This window comes from Corvus hawaiiensis, chromosome 2, assembly GCF_020740725.1.
Source record: "Corvus hawaiiensis isolate bCorHaw1 chromosome 2, bCorHaw1.pri.cur, whole genome shotgun sequence".
Classification (NCBI taxonomy): domain Eukaryota; kingdom Metazoa; phylum Chordata; class Aves; order Passeriformes; family Corvidae; genus Corvus; species Corvus hawaiiensis.
The window spans coordinates 4553625-4575699 of record NC_063214.1 but is presented as its reverse complement, the minus strand read 5'-3'; the positions used below and the strand labels follow the sequence as shown (position 1 = coordinate 4575699).

The 22075-nt window shown below is 42.4% G+C and overlaps 1 protein-coding gene across 1 annotated transcript in view; it reads right to left on the bottom strand.

Moving 5' to 3' along the window:
• CRYBG3 (crystallin beta-gamma domain containing 3) overlaps positions 1-22075 on the bottom strand; it is an 83347-nt gene that overhangs the window by 2049 nt on the left and 59223 nt on the right. Inside the window, exons 13-21 of the mRNA XM_048295623.1 lie at positions 19902-20044; positions 17746-17872; positions 16705-16737; positions 12656-12765; positions 12008-12134; positions 4887-5026; positions 2198-2321; positions 763-921; positions 330-489 (exon numbers count right to left, since the gene is read on the bottom strand). Coding sequence (XP_048151580.1) covers positions 330-489; positions 763-921; positions 2198-2321; positions 4887-5026; positions 12008-12134; positions 12656-12765; positions 16705-16737; positions 17746-17872; positions 19902-20044 — 1123 coding nt within the window. The remainder of the gene's footprint in view (positions 1-329; positions 490-762; positions 922-2197; positions 2322-4886; positions 5027-12007; positions 12135-12655; positions 12766-16704; positions 16738-17745; positions 17873-19901; positions 20045-22075) is intronic.

Below are 22075 nucleotides of genomic sequence, written 5' to 3'. Positions count from 1 at the left end.
AGAATTTTAACCAGCCTTTTTTCAACTCCTTTTCTCTTTCTGAGTTATTCTGTGGTTGCTTTTCCTTCACCATTTTGTCTTCTGTAACTTGCACTTCTTGCCATCTACCCTCCTTACCTCCCTAAAGCACAACAGTTGATCTGATCAAAATAAACCTCTGGAATCAAAAGGGAAGGGTTCCTCCCTGCCCTGTTGTTTCTTATCCCACTGTCAAGCAACAGTGATCTTAAGTACAAAAAAAAAAAAAAAAAGCTGGAATATGGCAATTAACCTTAATCAAAAAATACACTTGAAACCTGTGAGGTTCAGGGTTTTCTGTTTTTAAATACCTTTAATATCAAGCACCAGGTGCTCACTGAGGTATGAACTGATGGTTCCATCCTCGTTGAGTCTCCACTTTTGCCTGTCCCTCCCATGTTCTGTCCAGAGGGCAACTTTGGCCCCAGGCACATCTCTGCCCCCAATGACATCCAGACAGGCATTGTTGGCCTAAGAAACAAGGGAAGAAGTGAGAACCAGGCCACAGAGCCTCAGTTTTGTGCCTGGCTTGTTTCAGGCACCGAGCATATGGCAGTAAATCATGCTGTGGTTGGTAAGAAGCCTGGCAAGCAAGCGAGGAACAGATTATTCAGCACCTGAGCAGCTGCTTGATCAAAGGTGGTGGTCTTTGCTACTTCATTTTGTTAATGTTAAACCATCAGCTTTTTTATATTAATAACAGACTATCAAGGGCAGCAGGAATAGAAAATCACTGAAACTCACCCTGGACTTGAAGAGCCCTCGGCAGTAGTGCCAGAGCTGGGAGGCGTTGCCGCTGTGCGGGGCCGCGCACACCGACGTGGCCCTGATGTCTGCCAGGCTGCCAGCCACGGTCAGGTATTTGCCCTGGGCCCTGTTCCTCACTCTCAGGTACACTGCTGGCTGCAGTGGAGTGAGGGAAGAGATTTACAACACAGAGATCAAGCAAATAGATGTGAGAGGCTCCCCCCGCCCCCCTGATCATACACCAGTCTTCTAAACTCTATGTTCAATTTTTGTTTTCAGCTAAGGATGTTCAGGAATTTTTTTGTTGGAAACAAATGTGCATGTGAAGCACAGTTAAGTGGTCTTTCACATGCAGATGGGCAGCTATAAACAGCAATGGCAGACAGGTTTTTTTAAAAATAATGTAACTGTGGCTATAGAACTAATTCCTGTGATCTGCAAATATGCCTAGTTCAGCACATTTCATTTGTTCCAAGGGCAGTAAATGGGCTGTACATAAAATGTAAAGTATTTTATTCTTGGGACACAAGACTTACTGAGTTACATATCCAGCAACTTCAGCCCTCATTAACTGGAATATATGGCAGAGAGATACACCATTACTTTTGAATGCACATGGAAAACAGGGTTGTGACCTGGTATCCATGTTTACTTGGTTTACGCAAAAAATAAGGAGGATTTTGCAGGGCTACTGCAGGATTTGAGCTTTTGCTCTGTTATTCACTGGTTTCAGTGGAAACAAAAAGCAGGGAGCTATAAAGGGCAGCTCTGCTGGAACCCCAGCTCCAGCACAGCTTTTCTTCTGGGAGCTTTGAATCTCCTTTTTTTCCGTATTAAAACAAACCCTGAGCTAGAGACTATAAGGCCTCTCTCCCACCAAGCATCCATAAACAAAAACTGTATCTGTGCAGTGTTTAGTTACTCTTTACTTTGTGGTTTAGAGACCTGAACCTTTGAATGAGACTGAAATTGGCATTACCTGGGGTGAGGCAGAGAGGGAAAACCTGATGGGAACTGCACGAGCTTTGCCTCTTTTGGAAATCCAGGCTGCAGCACAATAAAATCGCTCTTGCTTCCATTTATGTTAATTATGAAACAAGCCAGTGTAGAATTGGTTTCCTCATTATATTGTTATATGGCAAAAATGTAAAAATAGAGCATCCACAGAACATGCTAATGAGCAATTCAGAAAAACAAAACTTGGCACCAAGGAACTGGGAATTATTTCCCTTTAGGAACCTAACATAGATCTCAATAACTGCCATGAGAGGCGTTTTCTGCTTCAGCAATCTGCCAGTGGGTCCTTCTGGCTGTCACCATTTGGCCTGATTTAAGGAGTACAGCACACCCCACTGTACTTGATGGTCGAGCTGATACCTGTGCACAACCCCTGCCCATAAAAACCCCTTCTCCTCACTCAGTCTCACAGTACCTGCTTCACAGGACGAAGGGAGCCAATCACTTTCCAGCCACTGTGTTCACTCCAGTGTGAAATCTCCCTGGGCTCCAGCAGAATCTGCTTTCCTAAAAAATTGCATCCCTCGTAGGCAATCCACCTGGATACACAGAGCAGAACGTGAAAGGGCACTCGTTAGCCACAGCAAAACACAACTGCAGCTCAGGGCTGTGCTCTTGGAATCCCCCAAACCTCTTCACAGTGGGCTAACAGCAAACCTCTATTTCTGTGCTGCAAAATCCCATCCATTTCAGTGGGATGATTGCCTTCTGTTGACATTCAGACCTATTTTCTGTTTGCCTGCCTACAGCTTGTAAACTATAATTCCCATCTCCCTTCTCCCCCTCCATTCCCCTCCCCCCCCCCCCCCCAAATAAGAGAACCTCTGCATGAGCCCAGCTGGGAATAATGCTGGTTTCAGCAGGCCTGTGTTAGGGAACTAGGGAGCCACACCTGCAGCTTTGCCTGGTTGTGCACATTAATTATGAGAGGATCTTGTCTGATGGTTTTGTTACAGTTAAAGCTTTTTATACAATTCCACTTGTCTGCAAACACATACAGGTATTCACTCCAAACCCCACATGCTGCTGCAGCAGATTTTCCTGTCATGAATACACCATGGACGTGGCTGAGTCCTGCAACACCCAGTGAAAGCACTGGCTCATACAGACCCCTTGTTATCTGGGCATCTGCTCAGTAAATGCTGCTCACAAAGGCAGCCTCAGGAGCACAGATCCCTTCTGTTTATATCAATAGGTCATTGTTGTGTGGACAGTGAATCCCAAATGCCTGACTCATTAACTCCTCTGAACACAAAGGCAATCCTGGTTTCCCAGGTTACCTGTTTTACAGGTCAGCTGCCAAGAACATGAGGGATGGCTGTGCTCTGAGTCATTGAGAAAACACCCACAACCTCGAAGCACCTGGAATTGCTGTTCCCCAGGGCCCCCAGTACAGAAAAACTGAGAGCCAGCCTTGCTCAGGGCTCCATGGAGGCTCAACTGTGCCAGCTGCGAGCTGCCTGGCACTTGAGGCTGGGTCCTGTTCCTTCAAACAAAACCCACAGCTCCTGACTAACAGGAATTCAGGGCAGCCTGACCACCCCTGTGTCTTCCTTACATTTTGAACACATTCCTGGCTTTTTTTTTCCCCTTGCAATGGTTTCTGTCAAGTCACTGAGAATTCACTGTTAACATTATTCTTGGAGCATGGAACAGTCTCACTTGGAATGCAGTTTCAAAGCAGAAATTTATAGGGAGCAGAGGGGGAAAGACTGACAGAGATCACCATCTGAAGCCAGGGTGGGCTCCTGGCATTCAGTGACAGACAAAACTCATCTCTGCTCTCACACAGGCTGTGCCACCTCTCCCACACCTCTGAGTACCCCAGCACCCTTTGCCAAGGCAGATTCCAGGCTTGTGCCTTAGTGAGGTGGCCAGTTGGCTCAGGAAGGAGCCTTTTACCTAAGCCTGGCAGCAAGATGCCATCGGAATATTTATATAAATCTCTGCTCTTTGCCTAAAGCTGACAGCAGGCTTTGGGACAAGGAGCCAACCTCCCCCTAAATCTGCCTTCCTGAACTCTGAATCCCAATAAGGCAAACAAACCCTCTAGGTCATCCCACAATCACCTGACACCCTCAGCCTTTAGGCTACCTGTCTGCTGTATGAGATGGGGACAAGCTGTGCAGGTCTCTTTCCTAGGAAGCATCGAAAAGAGCTCAGAGGAAGACCAGCCCTTCTGTCCTGAACCCATCCCAGAGACAGGGAGGCAGCTAACCCGGCTTGGATACCCAAAACTGAGCAGAAAGATGCAGGAGGGGCTGGCCCATTGCACTCACTCTCCGGTGCTTTCTTGCCACGTGATCCCAAAGCCATCACCCTTCCTTTGCAGTCAACTGCTTGGGCAAAGTGATTGAATTCCCAGACAACACAATCACTCTGTATTTTCTGCTAAGGTTCAGGATGGAAGTGGCACAAATGTTGGGAACTGTTGTGAATTGGCAAAGCTCTGTGGGGAAGCTTGCGTTCACTATTCTCTCAAGAAAATTACAGCCTTGCCCATGTGGAAAAGGTGGGGAAAGGTCAAACATAAACATAGGAAATGTGTGTCCTGTTAGGAGAACAGCAGTTTCCAGCTACTCTCAGTTGCAGGATGAGACTCTGCAAGTTATTTGTTGCTGCTGTGGGTGTGGAGGCTGAAAACCTGGCTGAGACAGAACACTTGGGAACTTTTCCAAAAGGTGAAAGGGAGAGATGCAGAAGAGGTCACTTCTGCAGATGTAAAATGTTTTCACAGAAGAACCTGGGTGTACATTCACACTCCTGGAGGAGGGTTAAACAGAATAAATAACAGAAGCAAATTACTGTTCCAGCTGTCAGAGCCACCCTGAGCTCCTCTCAGAAGCTGCTGCTTCTCTGGCAGCCAGTCAGCACATCAAGCTTCGCTGAGCCACTGCAGTGGTTTAAATCACTGCAGTTTATAGCTGGCATTTTACAGCCAGTTAATAAAGGCACTCCGAGTTTACACTACCTGCCTTTGAAAGTCAAGACAGAAGTTAAGAATGTAAACCAACCTATGAACGAGGCAACAATCATGAGACAATGCATGCTCAGTGTTAGCTCCTACAGGGCAAAACTGACAGGGATATTTCTTCCATACTTACAATCCACTTCTCACCCACACAGACTGGGTATAAAAATGGAGGTCCTCGTTTAAAACAGAATTGACTGGTTCACTGAAGTGCAGCTCTCTGCCCTTGCAGCATTCCAGGGTGAACAGACTGATGGAAGGCTCAGCAAAAACCTGGGGGAGAAGGAAGGAGAAAAAAAGCACAGAGTTTTAGTAGGAGTAGTCTAACTTCAGTTATTAGACATGATGAACACATTGGTCCACTTTGGTTGAATTTCCTGCAATGCTTTTGGGTTAGCTCATGCTCCTCAGCAAATGTAACAACAAGGGAAAAGCCCAAAGCACAGGGAGCTGAAACAAACTGCATTTATCAGTGGCTTTGTCATCAGTGTAGTGCCCCACTGACTCAGGCACACAGTCACCAGGCAATGCAGAGGCTTCTGTTTGCCTCTGGAAAAACTCATTTTGATCTGATTTGTAGCATCAGGGCCTTGATTACTTTTCAAAAATCCACTTTATTTACTTATTGATGGATATAGCGAGGCAAATCAAAGTCTATTCCACACACTTCAATTAGGTGTAGGTCACTGCAAAAATCTTAAGGAGCTACAAATTGTAAAAGATGAGAAGGGTCAACTAAAAAGTTCTCAATGTTTTTAACAGACATTCCTATTTTTCTTCTGACATTCTTGGAGGAACAGCATAATTAGTAAATTCTACAATCTCATGTAGAATTGAAACATTTTTCACTTAATGTCCTTTTCTACAGTTGACAGATTGCCTATGAAAGCAAATTAAAAGATCAGTTTGTACGAAAATGCGGTGCAGCTAATAAGGCCAGCAGAAAAACAGAGGAAGCAGATTTAAATACACAAGTTCTGTGCCTTAATACAAGGAACACTTGTACAATTCTTCAGCATTTTTAACCTAAAACCAGAAGCATAAGCACTTGCAGTTTACATCTTGATGCAACTGGTGAAGGAAGAGGGAACAGGTCTGACTAACTCAGTGAGCAGCCTCTCCAGGAAAGTCACCTTCTTGTAGGAGATGTTACCCTGAGAAAGCTGGCTCAGACAAAAGTTGGGATTTCTCTTGCAGCAGAGACATGGCCTGAGATGGAATAAATGAAACAGAATCTTGAATTAAAGTTGACTCAGGCACTGAGTAATTAAGAGAAATTAATTTTCATGTTTGAAGACGTACATGTAGTGTAGTGAAGTATCTCTGAAAAGCTCAGGGGTGAGTCAAGACATATGAATTTGCTTGACACTGACTCAGTGCACTTGGTATGCAGCTGGTTGGTCAGATTCTGCCTCAGAGATTGCCTTCCTCTGCCAGCCAGTGCAGGGACTGCCTAAGTCATGCAACACTGCATGAACACAGAGATTATTGAGACATTTTGAAGAAGAGGTTGGGATCATCCGCTCAGATTTTTAAAGCCCACTGAACTCCTAAAACCTAATGTTACAAACTAGAAAGAGATTAAAACCTCTAACATTTTTATTTTAAAGTGTCAGCTCTTCCCAAATGCCTTCTGCTGGATGGGATGGGTCAGATTTACAGTGTGTGGCTAAAGGCTTACTTTGAAACTCAGACCAGCAGGCCTAGTGCAGGCAGCCACCTCTGAGGCTGCTTTGCTCAGCCAGGCAGAATCATCACACTGCTGTTTGCAAGAGCCTTGGCACTGCCTTTCACCTGAGTGGACACCAGAAGCCATGTCCAGAACAGGTCTAACAATTTTCACAAGTGCATTGCTAACCACAAGAAACACCATTTGGCATTTGTGTTGCTGGAAATTGCTACCCAAACCTAAATATTCATGCTGCTGTTGCAACACTGAGGATGTTGAGACAGGGCTGCTGTACTAGATGGACAAGTCACCTGACACAGCATATCCATTTATACAGCAGGAACCACGACAGCAAACTGCTGGAGTCAATTAAAATGACTCCAGCTCTGTGTGGTTGTGACTGTTTGGATGGAATGGTCTGAGAATTCCCTGTCCAGCTGGCTCAGAGTCCTGACACACACACCCCACTGATGATTCTGATATCTCTCTCCCAGGGAGACCTCACACGAGATGCAGTGACCTTGCAGACATGAAGCCCAGAAAGAAACCAGGCTGCTGTGCCAAGCCCTGAGCTCTCCTATTTCCACAGCCATATATAGAGCAATGCACTGATTCCTCACATTCTGTATTCCCTTCCAGGCCAACAGCTGGCAGCAGTGACTTGGCCTGGCTTTTCTCTCTGACTTTGTTTTCACAGCTCCATGGAAACTGGGAACAGTGAAAAACAAGGTTTGGGGCTATGCTGTTAGGCTGGAAGCAAGATGCCTCTGTAGTAAGCCTTTCTTGCAGAATGCTGAGGAGCACTTTCACCTGAAAGGTGAGCTAAAGACATCTATATTTACCCATTCCCATGTCTAGGTCAGCCTTACTTTAGCTTCTTTTCACAGTTATTTCAAGGAAAATACCTGAAATGCCATGCTTTGGGAAAAAGCTTGCCAGTTGAGAGAATGACACAAAGCACTAAAGAATTTCTTAACCTGATTTTTATGTGTGAAGGAACTGACTGCATTTGCTTAAAGGAACACCAATTTGCTTGTCCTGTTCTTTCATGCAAATGTCCAGGGAGAAACTTGAAGAGATTTATTATATTCAAGAGGCCAGTGATTAAGGAAAGCTATATTTACATAGCATTTCAAGATATGAGCAGCCTTGTAAACTGTTAAATACACTGATACACTTAACAGGTGTGGTGTTCCATGGCTAATACAGCACATGGTGCAATGAAAATGACACAGGGAAACCATGGAAAATCAACACTAAAAATCAACACACTAAAAATCTCTTGCACAGTTCAACTCAGCTCAGACTTTCCCCTCAATAATTTTTACTTTGCTTTTAGTAAAGCTCTGCAACACAATTTTTCACAACTCAAAACAGAGTTTTTATGCTTTACCAGTTCAGGAAAAATCCCACAATGCAAGCTTGATATTAAACAAAGATCAGTGCAAGATGAGCTTCCTCAGTGTACAGACACAAAGAAGCTGACCAGAGGGCACTAGAACTGCAAACCAAGTGCACAGGTGAATTTGCACACATGCTTAGAACAAAAAGCATCATTTTAGCTATGGATAGTTTTTCATTATGGAAGTTGTGAGAGTTTTTACTAATAAAGCCCTTTTGAAAAGGGCCCATCCCAAAACACATTTTCCCTCACACCTTTTTGTCTTGCCAACTTAGGCTTTGCAAACTTTGACGGGAAAGCCTAATAAAAGCAAAGGGAGAAATCCAAAGGGCCATGAGTGTAACCCAGCCATGGCAAGGGATGGTGCACTGCCCCATTTCCCATCGCTGCTGACCTGCTGCTTTGCAAACAGCATTTACCAGAGTCTGAACTGGAGGAGCCTCCACAGCTGTGTTACAGCATCCTTGGGAAAGTCTTTACTCTCCTGGCTTGGCCAACTCATCTTTTACAACTGTCCCTGCTGGAGCTGCTCTTGCCTGGCTGCTCCCTTCAGTGTGGGATGGATGCTGGCTGAGGGAGCGCAGTGCTGGACGATGCAACGCCCACGGTCCAGTCCCAGCAACACAGAATGACTCAGTGCCTGGCCCTGGGAAACTGCAGTTAGTTTTTGTATCTGATTTCTTTATTTGCCTCACAGGAATGCTGGGGAGATTAGTTAACACCTGTATTTAACTTAGAAAAGATAATATAGAAATACAAGGACTATCGTGATTGATCAGAGCAAGAATAAAGAATGCCTCAGAAGAAAAGGGAAAAAAAAATCCCAACCAAACAAAACAAAGCATTGCACAACCTACAACCTCATTTTTGGTTTTAGAAACTATGAAACTGCTTTAAGTTACAGGTTGAAGGTAACATTTTAGAAAGAAAGCTAATTGCTCATTGCAAGAATCCTGGGTATTTTTGTCCGTGTAAATCACACCAAATATTACAGGGAGTTTGGCAAAACAACACACCTGAGAAAAGGCAGCACCAGAGCTGAACTCCCCTTGCAAGATTATCTATCCCAAAAGAATAACCTCCTCAAGCAGCAAACACTGGACAAATGCCCCAATAAACAGCCATAGCCCTATAAATGGCCCAGCTGCCTCCTCCTGCTCTCTTGCTGCTGGGCAAGGGCCCACATTTCCTTGCCATGAATCCATGGCAATGCGAAAGGCAAATCCTTGCTGATGCAGGCACGGAAACCTGCACCTCTCTGCAGCAACTCTGAACCTGTGCTAGGCTTTCACCTGCCTGCAGGATGGCTGTTAACAACCATACAGCAGCACATTTCATCAACAAGCTTTTCTGAAAGAGTGCTCTGGGGTTTTTAGATCAAAGTTGATGATGAGAGGCAATGACATCAGTGTCAGTTGCTCCTTCTCCGTACCCTCCTGTTAATCCACAGCTTTTCCTAAACACTCTGAGGATGATGACACAGTCCAGCCTGAAATTGAGCAAAATAGAACAGCAGGAAAAAGCACAGCTAGGGCCTCCTAAGGGTCTAGCTTGAGTATTATACACCTTGGAGAACAAGGTGCGATGGGAGAGAGGAAACTTCATCAGGAACTACAGTGATCGAACAAGGGGTAATGGCTTCAAACTGAGAGTGGATTTCATTTAGATGCTGGAAAAAATTCTTTACTGTGATGGTGGTGAGGCCCTGGCACAGGTTGCCCAGAGAAGTTGGGGATACCTCATCCCTGGAAGTGTTCAAGGCCAGGTTGGACGGGGCTTTGAGCAACCTGGGATATTGGGAGGTGTCCCTGCCCATGGAACTGGATGATCTTTAAGGTCCCTTCTAACCCAAACCATTCTATGATACTAAGAGGCTCCTGGGAAAAGGGAGCTCCTTCCCCACACTCCTTATGAACCTGCCCAACTTCTGCGTTGCTACTTCCTGAACAAGCAGTAGAGGAAACTGGTTGCAAAGATGTGCTGAATTCCTCCATGATGCCAGTGCACAATAAATGGGGAAACAGACGAAGTGGAACCATATTAATTTGAATTTCTTGTGAAATGGGAGAGAGTGTGTGTGTGTGCAGAGGGTGTGGGAGCAGCTTAAATGCCATACTTAAATGCTGACAACTTCACTTTTCAGCAGACAACAGATAAAACATCCCTCCAAGAGCCAAGAGCTAGAATAAAAATTAGCCAGCCTAAAATACTGTCACTACAATGAAATCATCAGACCATCACTAGTGTGAGCCTATTTTCTTATCCAAATCATTTTGCGCTGCTCTGAAAGTTTTGGGCTTTTTTTCCTCTTTTAGTTGGACCAACTCAGTGATTTAGAAGGAAAATTTAAATTTTGTTACGTAATTAAGCTCTTAGAAAAACAGATCATATTTCTGTCAAACTAAAACCTCAAAAGTTTACTTTCTTAAACAGAAAAAAATAGCTTTTTTTTTTCATTTAGTGCAGTTGTTGTATTTGTTTGCAAACAGTTTGTTTTCATCAAAGCTGCATTTTTCATAGAACAAATGGAATGTTCCCAGCGTGGGATTCCTCCACAGTTATGTTTGCAGCAAATCCATCTCACTGAAAGGAGAGCAGGAGACAATGCACACCCAGGGCTTGGTGCCAGGGTTATAAGTTCTCCCTCTCACATGTGAGCTACCAGGGGACACACCTTACCTCTGAAATGAGGCTGGTATTGAAAGCTGAATAATGGAAGGGGTTCCCCATGCCACAAATGAATTCAATAAAGCTCCACAACAATTCCACTTGGGAACAGGCTCGCTTCTCTCTTGAATGAGCTCACAGAAATATGCTGTAATAAAAGGGGCTCTGTCCCAAGAACAGTGCACTGTGGACAATGCTCACAATTAACCGTGGCTGCTCCTGACCACGACCTGCTGCGTGCTCTGGGTCACGTCTGTGCCACACCATGGTCCCCAGCACTGCCCTGGGCTCAGCCCTCACAGTGACCTAGGGCTGTGAGGACATTGCCATTTGGGAAACAGGTGGAGTTTAGTGCCATTGTATGTTGTTTAGTTTGTGAAATACAAAGGCTCCTATTGGCAAGAGAAGGACCAAACTAAGAGGTGCAAAAGCAGAGGAAGATGTGTGCGAGATCCCCACACACAGCCTGCCAAACACACTTCTTCCAGGGCCTGGCCCTTGGGAATCAAGGGCTGCCAGTAGTTTCCTACCATGCCAAACTTATTTACTTCCCTGTGAGATTGCAGGCTGGGGGATTAGGATGAGGCCTACTATTTGATGTCAAAACTTCACTTGGATTTGGCACAGCAAAGTCCAAAAGCCTGACTTGAAAAGGGGAACTTTAATCTGAAACCCAGGCTCTCAACAGGTGGGAAGTCACTGTATCTGTATAGTCTAGTGAAAAGTCCAGCTCTCAGATTTGAGTTGTACATCCTTCCCACCATGCCCATGGGTTTGGTGTTTGCATTTGCTTGGGGTTTGGGGGTTTTTTTTGGCTTCTTTTTTTGGTTGGTTGGTTGGGTTTTTTTGCCTTTCTCCTAAAAATCTGTTCACAAATGGTAAAAAGGACTTAATTCAATTCAGCTTTTTCACATATGATCACAGAAGACTGGTTTCATCGGAGTTACACTGAAGGACACACGCCACATAGGCTGAGTTTGTGACCTGTGGTCAGGGAAGGAGGAAGAGTTTGGAGAAGCTGGTGGCCAGTGCTAGAGAGGAGGGGGCAGAGAAACCACTTGCTTCTCCTTTACCAACAGTGTTACAGCTCATCTTTGATGCTCCTGCACAAGAGCACAGCAAGATGTGGAAGAAAGGCACAGACATCACATCCAAACTGCAGATTTGTATGGCCTGCACGCAGGGCTACAACGGCATGTACAAAAGGTTGTATCTCTCTTTTTCTGGAGAGCACAGTGCATTCCTGTCCAACCTCCTGGCCATGGAGGGCCTCGTATCTCACTTGTAAAAAACAGAGCAACTTTAAACCCAGAACACGCAAGAGCAGCTACAAGTAACCACGTGCAAGCAGCCTGACCCATTCCCAACCCAAAAAATCCTGTGAGCCCAGAAAACAAACCTCACTCTTTTCCCTAACTGCGAGTTTGTTTAGGGCAAGTACTCGCTTTAGACATCTGACAAGGAAAAGAGTTCTGAAATGTTGTTTTGGGTTTTTTTCTCCCCAATAAAGTCTTACATATTGAATAGGCTTGAGAGATTTGATTGTAGCAGTCGGGCAGCCACAGGAACTGAGGTCAACGTAGAGGCCTTCTTCCAGCACACAGTGATTGTCAGTGGTTTCCCCTTTGTAACACAGGAGCCAACTGCAAGAATAATGGAACAAAAAAGCTGCTCTAGCTGCTTATTAACAGTACGTTTTTTTCAAGACCTAATACTTGCTAAGCACATAAGGAATAAAATATTTTCTTAGTTCTTGCCAAGGTTAAAGTAATGTGACTTGAAAGGCTATGCAACAAAGCAACCAAAGCTGCAAAATTGAATGGTGTGGTACAGAAACCTCAGCTCCAGAGTCAAACGACGCTGAGTGGAATGCAGACACTTCCACCGTACCAAAGTGCTCAAAATCTGGAATAAATTCTAACTGGAGTTAAAAAGAGAATCACAGTAACTGTGCAAACCTTCCCCAGGGAGAGCAAAATGCATAATACCCAAACCAAGGACAGGATGAGAGTTACTGAGATGCCTTGCAGGACAAAGGGGCTAAGACACGATGGAAGATGATGGGCGTGTGGTACGTGCTTTCAGCTCTCTGAAACTTTGTACCATTTGAAAAAATAAATTCATATTACTGAAAATGATGGCATGTAAAACAACAGACACTTACCATCCCCGGAGAACCTTAAAAGAACATGGTATGAATGATGTAAAATCAGAAACTTCTGCTGTGAAATCTACACATGCTCCTTGGAAATATGTATTACTGAAAGCTTTGAGCTACAAGAACAAAACAGAACAAAAACAATGACTAGAAGGAAAAATGAAGGCATTATCATTAATGTAAACAGAGAAAGCTGTACTCTCAGAGAAGTATCCATTCAATTCATAAAGATACAATTAACAGAACGAATTCTCATTCAGAGGATCTTTTACATTTCTACATCTGCTTTATTTTTAGAAATATCAAGTATTTTGTCACCTCTGGGCTGGCACAGGAGGCTTCCCAGTGATGCTAAGGCAGGCAGCGTTACAGCAGGAGGGGACCCAGGCAAAAATGAGAAGAGTAGGACTCAAGGCTGTTATCATCCACCCAAAGTACCCCTGAAATGCAGCTTAACTCTCACTACAGCTGAGCAATCCAGCGCTCAAAGCAGAATGGGGAAATGTTGGTCAAAAGATACAGGGCTGCTATTGACAAAGTGCCCTGAAATCTCCTATGATCACAGTGGTTGTAGGTGGTTTTTCATTTCAGAATTAGCAGGAGGATTTCTCAGGGAACTTAGAACTTCTAAAAGTTCAGCCAAGCTGCTTTTATATGTCATGGTAAATAAGTGCAAGTCACAGTGAACCACACCCCACCAGTAAGATGTGATCAGTTCCTCCCAAAAAAGCAAAAAGGCTGAAAGTGTTGCAGTAAAATAGAAACAAACAAACAAACCCCCAAAAAACCAACCCTCCCAAACAAATAAACAAAAAGCCCAAATGAACAAACCCATCCCCCCAAAAAAAACTCAAACCCAAACAAAAAAAAAAACACAAAAAACCCCCCAAGCCCCCACCAAAACAAAAAGAAACTCTAGTATGATGTAGGCCATGATCTACAGCAAAGACACCCAGAATTCTGTACCCTTGGTCTGCCACTGTGTAACTGAGATGAATTTCATTTGAAAGCCTGAAAGAGAGGCTGGAAAAGAATGAAAAATTTAAGTGTATCAAGAGAACAGCTCATATTCTGTAATGGAAGAAAAACATGATGGCTGTTGCAAGAGCTACTTCCCCCTTCATGCCCCAAATTGGCCAAGCTTCCCGCCAAAGAAAAGAAATCAAGTGCTTTTGCCAGCACAGAGTGAGAAGGCCAAACACAAGTGTCAGCAAATGATTTTATGGAAAAGTTCAGTCTATGTTTTTAAAAGGAATGAATGTTTCCTGTTAGAAAGAACAAGAAAGGCTTAACCTGGCCTTGCGGGCTGTGAGTGCTAATTGGAGAACATGGATCAGCTACAATAAAATGAATAAAGGGTAACTGATTTTTCTGTAAATACAACTGCACTGCTATGTCACAAAGCACCTATTTAAGCTGTAATTACATAGTATTTTCTACCCACTCATCTCAAAGCTCTTTACAAAAGCGAATATATATACATACACACTGCCTTTCTTTCATAAGCCACGTGCTGTGCAAAGCTTTTAAAAAAGATTCACAACTCATTTTCCACAGAATGTATCTAGTAATGAATGAGGGTCTTAATTTGACAAAAGCTGGGGTGCAAACACTGCAATTAGTCTCCAACTGCAGCCATCTCCACTTTGTCAGGGTTTGACATTACTGTGTGATGTTTCACTTCCCAAAAATCCAACGGACAGAATATTAAAACACAAATACAGGACTGCACAGCAATTACCTCTGCTTCCTAAATCGTCTACACAAGTCACCTGCTGTTGAAAGAGGCTTTGTTCTTGCTGGGCAAAGGTTTATTTTAATAAAGAAAATGAATGGCTTTGTAGAGTTGGTGATTTCTTACACTCTGTGTATTTGGTTTATTAGGGAGCTTGGCAGGCAGAAAAGGTCAGGGGAATTATTGAGACACTGAAGAAAATTTTGCTGCTTTTCCATTTCTGATAAGAACAGAAATGAAAAAAAGACACACTCTTGCAGGCAGTGCAAACAGTTCCCTTAGTTCAGACTTATGCTTATTAAAGGTGAGAGAATGTATAACCACTCAAAATAACCAATATATGACTTATTCAAGGGTCAAACATCAGGCTGCTGAAGGATTTGCCAGCTCCTATGCACCACACCTTGAAATTCCAAACTAAGAGACTGGTTTTCACGTAGAAACCTTTTCTTTTACTCTGAACGTGAAATTCTTGATATTTATAAAAAGGGCTGTCTTTTACTTAGGATAAGTGATTAAATGTTTTCCCATTGAAAAGTACTCAAAATATATCCTGTCCTGTAAGAACTGTAGAGTTATGAATGATGTTCTTTCTTCCCTAGCCCCAAGGCAGAATCCTATGAAAACCAGGATTGTGATAAATCAGGATAGTAATTTTTTCACAAATGGTGTTAAGACTGTTATTAGGGACCACAAGAGGCAAAATACCCTCTAGTACATGTCAGTATTTAAAGGTGTCTGTGCATATACACACAGTTTTTTATGTTTCTGGAAATAAAAAGCCTGTAAAGTACAGTTTATTGAAACTTCAGATGTTTGAATTGATCTTAAAGGTCTGCAACACTGGAATAATGCGCTCAAAGAATAGATTTTGGGAGATCCTGAAAAAATGGAAGAATTGGAGATGGAAATAAAACTATCTTCAACTGTTTAGACCCCAGCAGTTTTATCTGAGTCAGTTACTTCATCTGGTACCATTCACCAAGGCCCTCCTGTGAACACACTTGCAAGTCTTTGGATTTGGCTGCAAACTGCCATGTGAATAGTTGGGCAGGAAGTCAGTGTTTAAGGCTAAAATAATACACCAATTATGTCTTCAGACAGGAAACATTTCCTGTAGTCCTGGGTTAATCATAAAATGGTAGAATTGGAGAAAAAGGAGGGTGTGGTCCACCTGCTAAGTAACACAATACACAACATTTCCCATCCAAGCAAGCAAAAGAGAAATTGTGTCCAGATGACAAAATACTCAAGTCTGCTGAAGCAGAACCACTGAGCTCTAAAATATCTTTTGTCAGAAAATAAGTCATGTTCCTCAAAATAAACTTTCCCCAATTTGCTTAATTAAAAACATGTCAGAGAGAGAGAGCAATAAAACCACTCAGATCATCACCCATGCCAGCAGGACAGAAAAAGATCAACCAAACAACTCATGCTGGACAGGGGGAGAGCCCTGCTGGGACAGAACATTGCAGGAGGCACAGAGCACACATAGTGATGAACACAGAGCAGGTTTTTGTTTCAGAAAGATAACTCAAAGGTCCATTAATGGAATATAACCTTGTAAGATAAGGACCAAAAGTGTAGGGCCCTAAAGTAACTCATTTTTGAGCCTCAGAGTGAATTACAGGGACTACTTTCTCTTGATAAATTATCACTTGGTGATAGACACAACTTTCAGGGAAACTGGCAGAATGTATCATAGGAGAGATTTATCAGATTTATCATAACCAGGATGTGTTCAGTTAAGCTCTTATGTTACTGTGAGAAACCTTAAGGAGCAGCTCTACCTGCTTGGAAGACTTTGGAAAGCAGAACTACCAGTATCCAAGACTAAAAACCCAACTTCCAGGTGTTGATGCATCTGCAGGTTTGAAACATGCAGCTGAGTCTTCTGCAGTTTATATTTTCATCCTCACCTCACAGTAAACACAGGAGTGACAAACTGGATGCAATGCAAAGTAATGGAAAGAAAATCTGCCATAAAGAGAAGGATGAATGGATGTGATGGTGAGTTTCCAGAAACAACTGGGAAAGAAGAGGGAAATTCATAGCTACAGAGACCCAAAGTCACTCAAAACCTACTGGACTGCTTGCATTCTTGGGGACAGAATACTAAAGGGTATGATCTGGAACAAAGCAAAGGGCAGAACACATAGCAGACCTTACTTTGATACATCCACCAGTTTCCTCCATCACTGATCTGCTGTAGCAAGGTGACAATACTGAGGTATCACCTGAAGCAAGGCATTCAACATGACCTGCATTTAATTATTAAGTGTAGTTTAGTAGTAGAGACTGTAACGTAATGCCAACATACCAAATGTGGAGGCTCATTTGTCCCAAGGGGCTCCTGCAATAATAAGCACATACACACACATTAGAAAACCCCAACATTAACTACAGTTAATTTCCTAGGGGACATGCCAAGTTGCCTGAAATTTGTTAAGTATGAACTCAGGAGCAGAGGGGAAAAAAAAAACTTCCCAGGCTCTTGGCACAATTCTCTTCCCCAATTTCTGCCATGAGCTGCCCGTAAGCTCACAACTACCTGCCTGATTGTTCAGTGCCTTTCACACAGAGAACTTGCATCAGCATTAATTAGTTCCCATAATGTGGATTAGAATCCATGTAAATGTCTCTGCATTTACTTTTGAGGCTGTTTCTTGAAAAAAAGAACTGAAACCAACAGAAGACACCTCTCTCAACATGTGCTCTTCAAAATACGGTTAAGTATTCCTTTCACATTCCTATAATTTATTACTTATTAACGATTTATAACTTATTATCATTTAATACTTATTGCTGAAGATTGTCTTTGTTTTGCACTAGGGTTTTGGCAGCTCTGGCACTAATCTGTTTGGGTGAGTTGGCACTACCTTGGATTGAATAATGGATTAAAAATACTTCCTGTCTTTATTCACGGTATCTAGTACAAATATTTCAGCATAAAAATAAGAAAAAACCCAACAGAATTCTGTTATGTAACAACACAAGCCAGATAAATTCTCAAGTATTTTTAAATACATTATCAATTAGGCATTATAAATTACTTTGTTTTAAGGCAAATTAATCTTTCCAGGCCAGGTTATTTTTTCCACGTATGCAGTCTGCCAAAGGGAAATTCTTCTTACAAAGTTTCCCTGGTAATTCTCTCAAAAGACAGAAAGATCCACACTATCCATTTAAGTCTCCATCCTGAACAGACTCATTATGCCTTTCATAAAGGGTCTTTAAATTGTTTCCAAGAAAATAGACAAGTTGTTATAACACAGACTCTCCTGTTTAATTGTTATGGTACACTCTGACCTCCAAAGGTCTCATTTCTTTTAAGATTTTCCCTTAAATTCTGGTAACTCACCAACTTAACAGGTCGAATTGACATGATGGTTTTACTAGATCCTCCCCAGTCAAAGAAGCATTTGTATTTTCCTTTCTCCAATACATATTGTTCTCCACAGAAATATTTCTGCTGATATGCCACCCACCTGAAGAATGACACAAAAATTAACCTGAAAACATCACATTTTTCTGAGTAGTTTGATGACAATAACAGCAAGTCAAGCACAACAAAAAACCCACCTGGCAGACAGTGCAACATTAAACCTGATGAGAGGCACAAAACTGTCTCATACGTCATTTTCTGCTTCTACCTACTCTGGCAAACAGAAGATTTTAGGTGTCTGCCTTCCCATCAAACTCATTGTGAGATTATGCCCTGCTCAGAAACTCAGAGGAGAGACATTTAATTGATAACTTTTTCATTCTCTCTTAATTGAATCTTTACCTGTTTGGCATCCCCCAGACAGGGCTTTCTTACAACTTTTCCAGTTGGATTTAGGAAAAATGGTGGAAGAAGAAAGAGAAGTAACTGAGGAATGCTTGATGAGAGAAAGCAAAAGCCTGCAATAGTTGGCAGTTCAAGCTTGTCCCACCATGCTTTCCCTGTTGCAGTTTAAGAAGAATGAAACCCCCACCTAGAGGGTCCCTCTAACCCTGCACAGTGGCAGAAGCAGATGGGGGATAGTTAGACACCACTAAATCACCCACTTTTGGTGGTGCATTCCTCTTTTACTCACCCAGCACTGGGACTATTATATTAGGGATATTACAGGGCATGTCCTCACCCATTTTACTTTTATCACCCACTGGTCAATCTGTTTGCTATTAATTTATCTAATACTTTTTTTTAGCCTCCTGGTGCTCTCTGCTACCACAGCCCCTTCAGCACCAAGTTCCAGAAACTCACTGCCTCTGGTGTAGGAAAGGCTTTTTTTCATCCCACCTCAAAATCTGCTTTAAAGCAATCTCCACTTCTGCAAAGCATTTCCCTCAACTGTTGTCATGCAAGATTCTGTGAACTGCTTTAATCTTGTCTTACCACCTTCAGGATTTTGCAGCTCTAATTTGTATCCCTCCTCTCCAAACTGAGTCTCAGCCTTTCATTCTTGTACCTAATCCTCATGAGACACTAATCACCAATCCCTACATAAGCAATTCAGGTCCCTCACTTCACAGTTCCTGATCCCCATCACCATCAGGGTAGGTATGACAATGTTAATAACTGCATTTTTAAAATAACTGCATATTTTAAAATTTTAAAATTATTAAATGTCTGGAATTTCCACCCCCATGATTTCACAGTGCTCTTTTCCCATAAAGTCTTTCATGTTTTAGCATCTAGTGGTATTATTTTTCATGCACAGTACCATGCCTTCCAAATAATGGCCTACTCTATCATTCCAGTAGATACTTACAAAAACGCCATTATATCTTATCTTCCTGTGAACTCCTGCAGTATCTGATGGATCAGAGCTGTTATTTCATGCCAGGCATTCTGACCACCCCCCCCCCCACTAATTTTTAGGCTTCTAGTGCTTTTGAGTTTGTCCTTAATTAATACTGCATAACTCTGTCAACAGACACTGCATGTGGTCTAATGTACCTTATTTATTGCAATTGTGTTGTTTATTTTCCTCCTGAACTTCACATATGCACACCAAAAGTTAGCCAAGTCCACCCTGGAAGCTGGATCAGTTTGAACCAGGTATCTTCAACACCTGTTGCTTTAACTCTCTCCTTTTAGTTTAAGTAGTTCTATAAAAAGTATATTAATTTCAGTGCCAGCAGTCTGACTTTATTACAAATACAGCACATCTCATCCTTTCTGGACAGGCTCTACCTGTCCCAAAAGTTATACCAGCTCTTAATATATCTAAAATATCTCTTCAGTATTACTGCCAAAGCTACTATCATGAAACTATAGTCTTTGACACCTTAGGAGAGACATTACAAACACTCTCTACTAACAAGAATGCTCAGATCCAAATCAAGGTGTAGGCAGGAGAGCTACAGAAAACTAAAATGATTTCCCTTCCATTCCCCAATGAAACTTACAGAAACACTTTTCTCCTCCAAATATTTACCACGTGTACCATGTGGAAGACATTCAAAAGATGTACCCAAATGTGCACAGAAATGTTTAACAGCTCCATCCATCCATTTGAGCAGACTTACACTCCACTTTTCACAAGAATCGACCTCGTCTCTGGGCCAAATCCAGCCTGCTCCAAATCAGGGATTTCTTCATTGACGATGTCAAATCCTTTCCCATCTTCATCATCAGACTGGAAAAGTGCCACTGAAGACTCTATGAAATCCTAAGAGGCAGCACAGGAGTTAGAAGACTGTCACAGCTCAATGACTCTTCACAACATAACACACTTTGGCAAGGAGTTGTAGCCAGAGAGACAGCATGCTATGGAGCAGTGAAGGGACTTGGCTCCCTGGTGTGGATCTTTATGGGGTATTTTGGCACTGAAGTTCTGGAATAACTGGAAGCCTGGCAATCTGATATGGCCTTCAGGGGTTTGCACGGAACAGAGGAAGAGCCTGCTGCCCCTGAGCACCATCCTTTCCTCTTTGAGGATGGCTCAGAGTGCAAAGATGATGGTGTGGGAAGGAGAAGAGTTGAGAAGAGTTTAGCACTGATCTTCCAAAAGCCTCACTCCATGCAGACCATGACTATAGTTTTTCATTAAACTTCTCCTTCCTCATCCCTTCCCAGCAACATGGCAATAATTACAGAGAGGAAAAGATCACCTTTCCAGCACAAGGGGTTTGCACTTTTTGGATACACCCACTGTAGCTATAAATAAATCCTGCTTAACACTGTCACATTCTCTCTTACATAGCTGTGACACTGCTTTGTGCTTTCAGCCAGCTTAGTTTCTTGGCCAGATTACCTGCACAGCTTCAGATTATTTGCATTTGGGTTTCAAATCTTCAGCTTTTTAACCACTTAGCAATTTTAAGCACACAGTTCAGCAGCTGCTTGGGAAAATAGAAAACAACAATCTGTTCACTTTATTCCTTTAACTTTTAACAGAAAGCATGAACTCAATTTCAGTGTTTCTCAAACATTCAGCAGTGTTATAATAAGTTGAAAATAAGTCTTGCAAACAAGAAATAAAGGTTATCGAGTAAATAATGTGGATGACAGAGATCCATAAACATATGAGGACACCACCATGGGTATTATTACACTAAACACTGAGAAAACAAAGATTTATAACTATGAAAAATCACTTAGAAATTAAGGACAAACCAAGCATGCAGCCAGATTCATTTGGTCAGGTGAACCTGATCAAACAGGCTCATTGGAGGGCACCACATTTTGCTACAGGATGAAATCACAATGAATAATGAAAACCAATTTTAGAATGAACACTTGATGCAGCTCAACTTCTCTGCACTGTTTACAGGACAGTAAAATGGTGATGGAACAAATCCTGTAGTAAAACTGGTTTTCTTACTGTGTTGACCACTTCCTTCTTTCATTTACTTAAACTGTTGCAACTACTTCAGGTATAAACTAGAAATTAAAGTGCCAGGTCTGGAAAAATCATCATGAACAACTGCAGCTTCAGACTACTTTTTAGGGGAAATTAAAAAAAAAAAAAAAAAAAAAAAAAGAACAGCCAAACTCGTGCAGTATTAATGCAAATGAAAACCAGCTACTCTTAACAATCCTAAAGCAAAAGACTTATTTGTAAGAGTATCCAAAAAGTCATTTAGGTTAAATCTACGCATAATTCCCTTAACTAAGTTTAAAATACTGAAATATATCCACAATTGTAATTAAATTTAAAACATCTCTCAAATTCAGCCATCATTCTTTCCACTACTGCTTTTCTTACAACAAGCAACAGGAAAAGTACTTTTTAAGAAAAGACTTTCAGACCAAGGCAAATCATTCTAGACTTGAAAACATAAATAGGAAAGCTCTAAAGGCAACAAATTCTGCTCGACAGAAAAAGACTCAGAAACTTTGCTCTTTCACTGAGCCATGGGCAAAGCCCAGCCTGGAAGGCATTTGACACTGCAGAAAAGAAGCAAATGCCACTGTCCCTCAAAGCAGCTCACAGTCCACACTGCTGCCTGCCCTCAGGAACATTTGACTCTGGTGTGTTCAACACAGATGCTGACAAGGGAGATGGCAGCAGCTGGAAAAAACAATCCTACAAGATCTTTTTACCTCTGCTTCACAAACACTTCCCAAACCCCCACATCAGCACCTGTGAGTGTTCACTGCAGGAATATTGAAGCCAGCCAAGAGCTGAGAGCCCTTGCAGCGTGCCCACGTGTGTGCACATCTTCACCAGTGGCCGGGGAGGGGGGACGTGCAACAA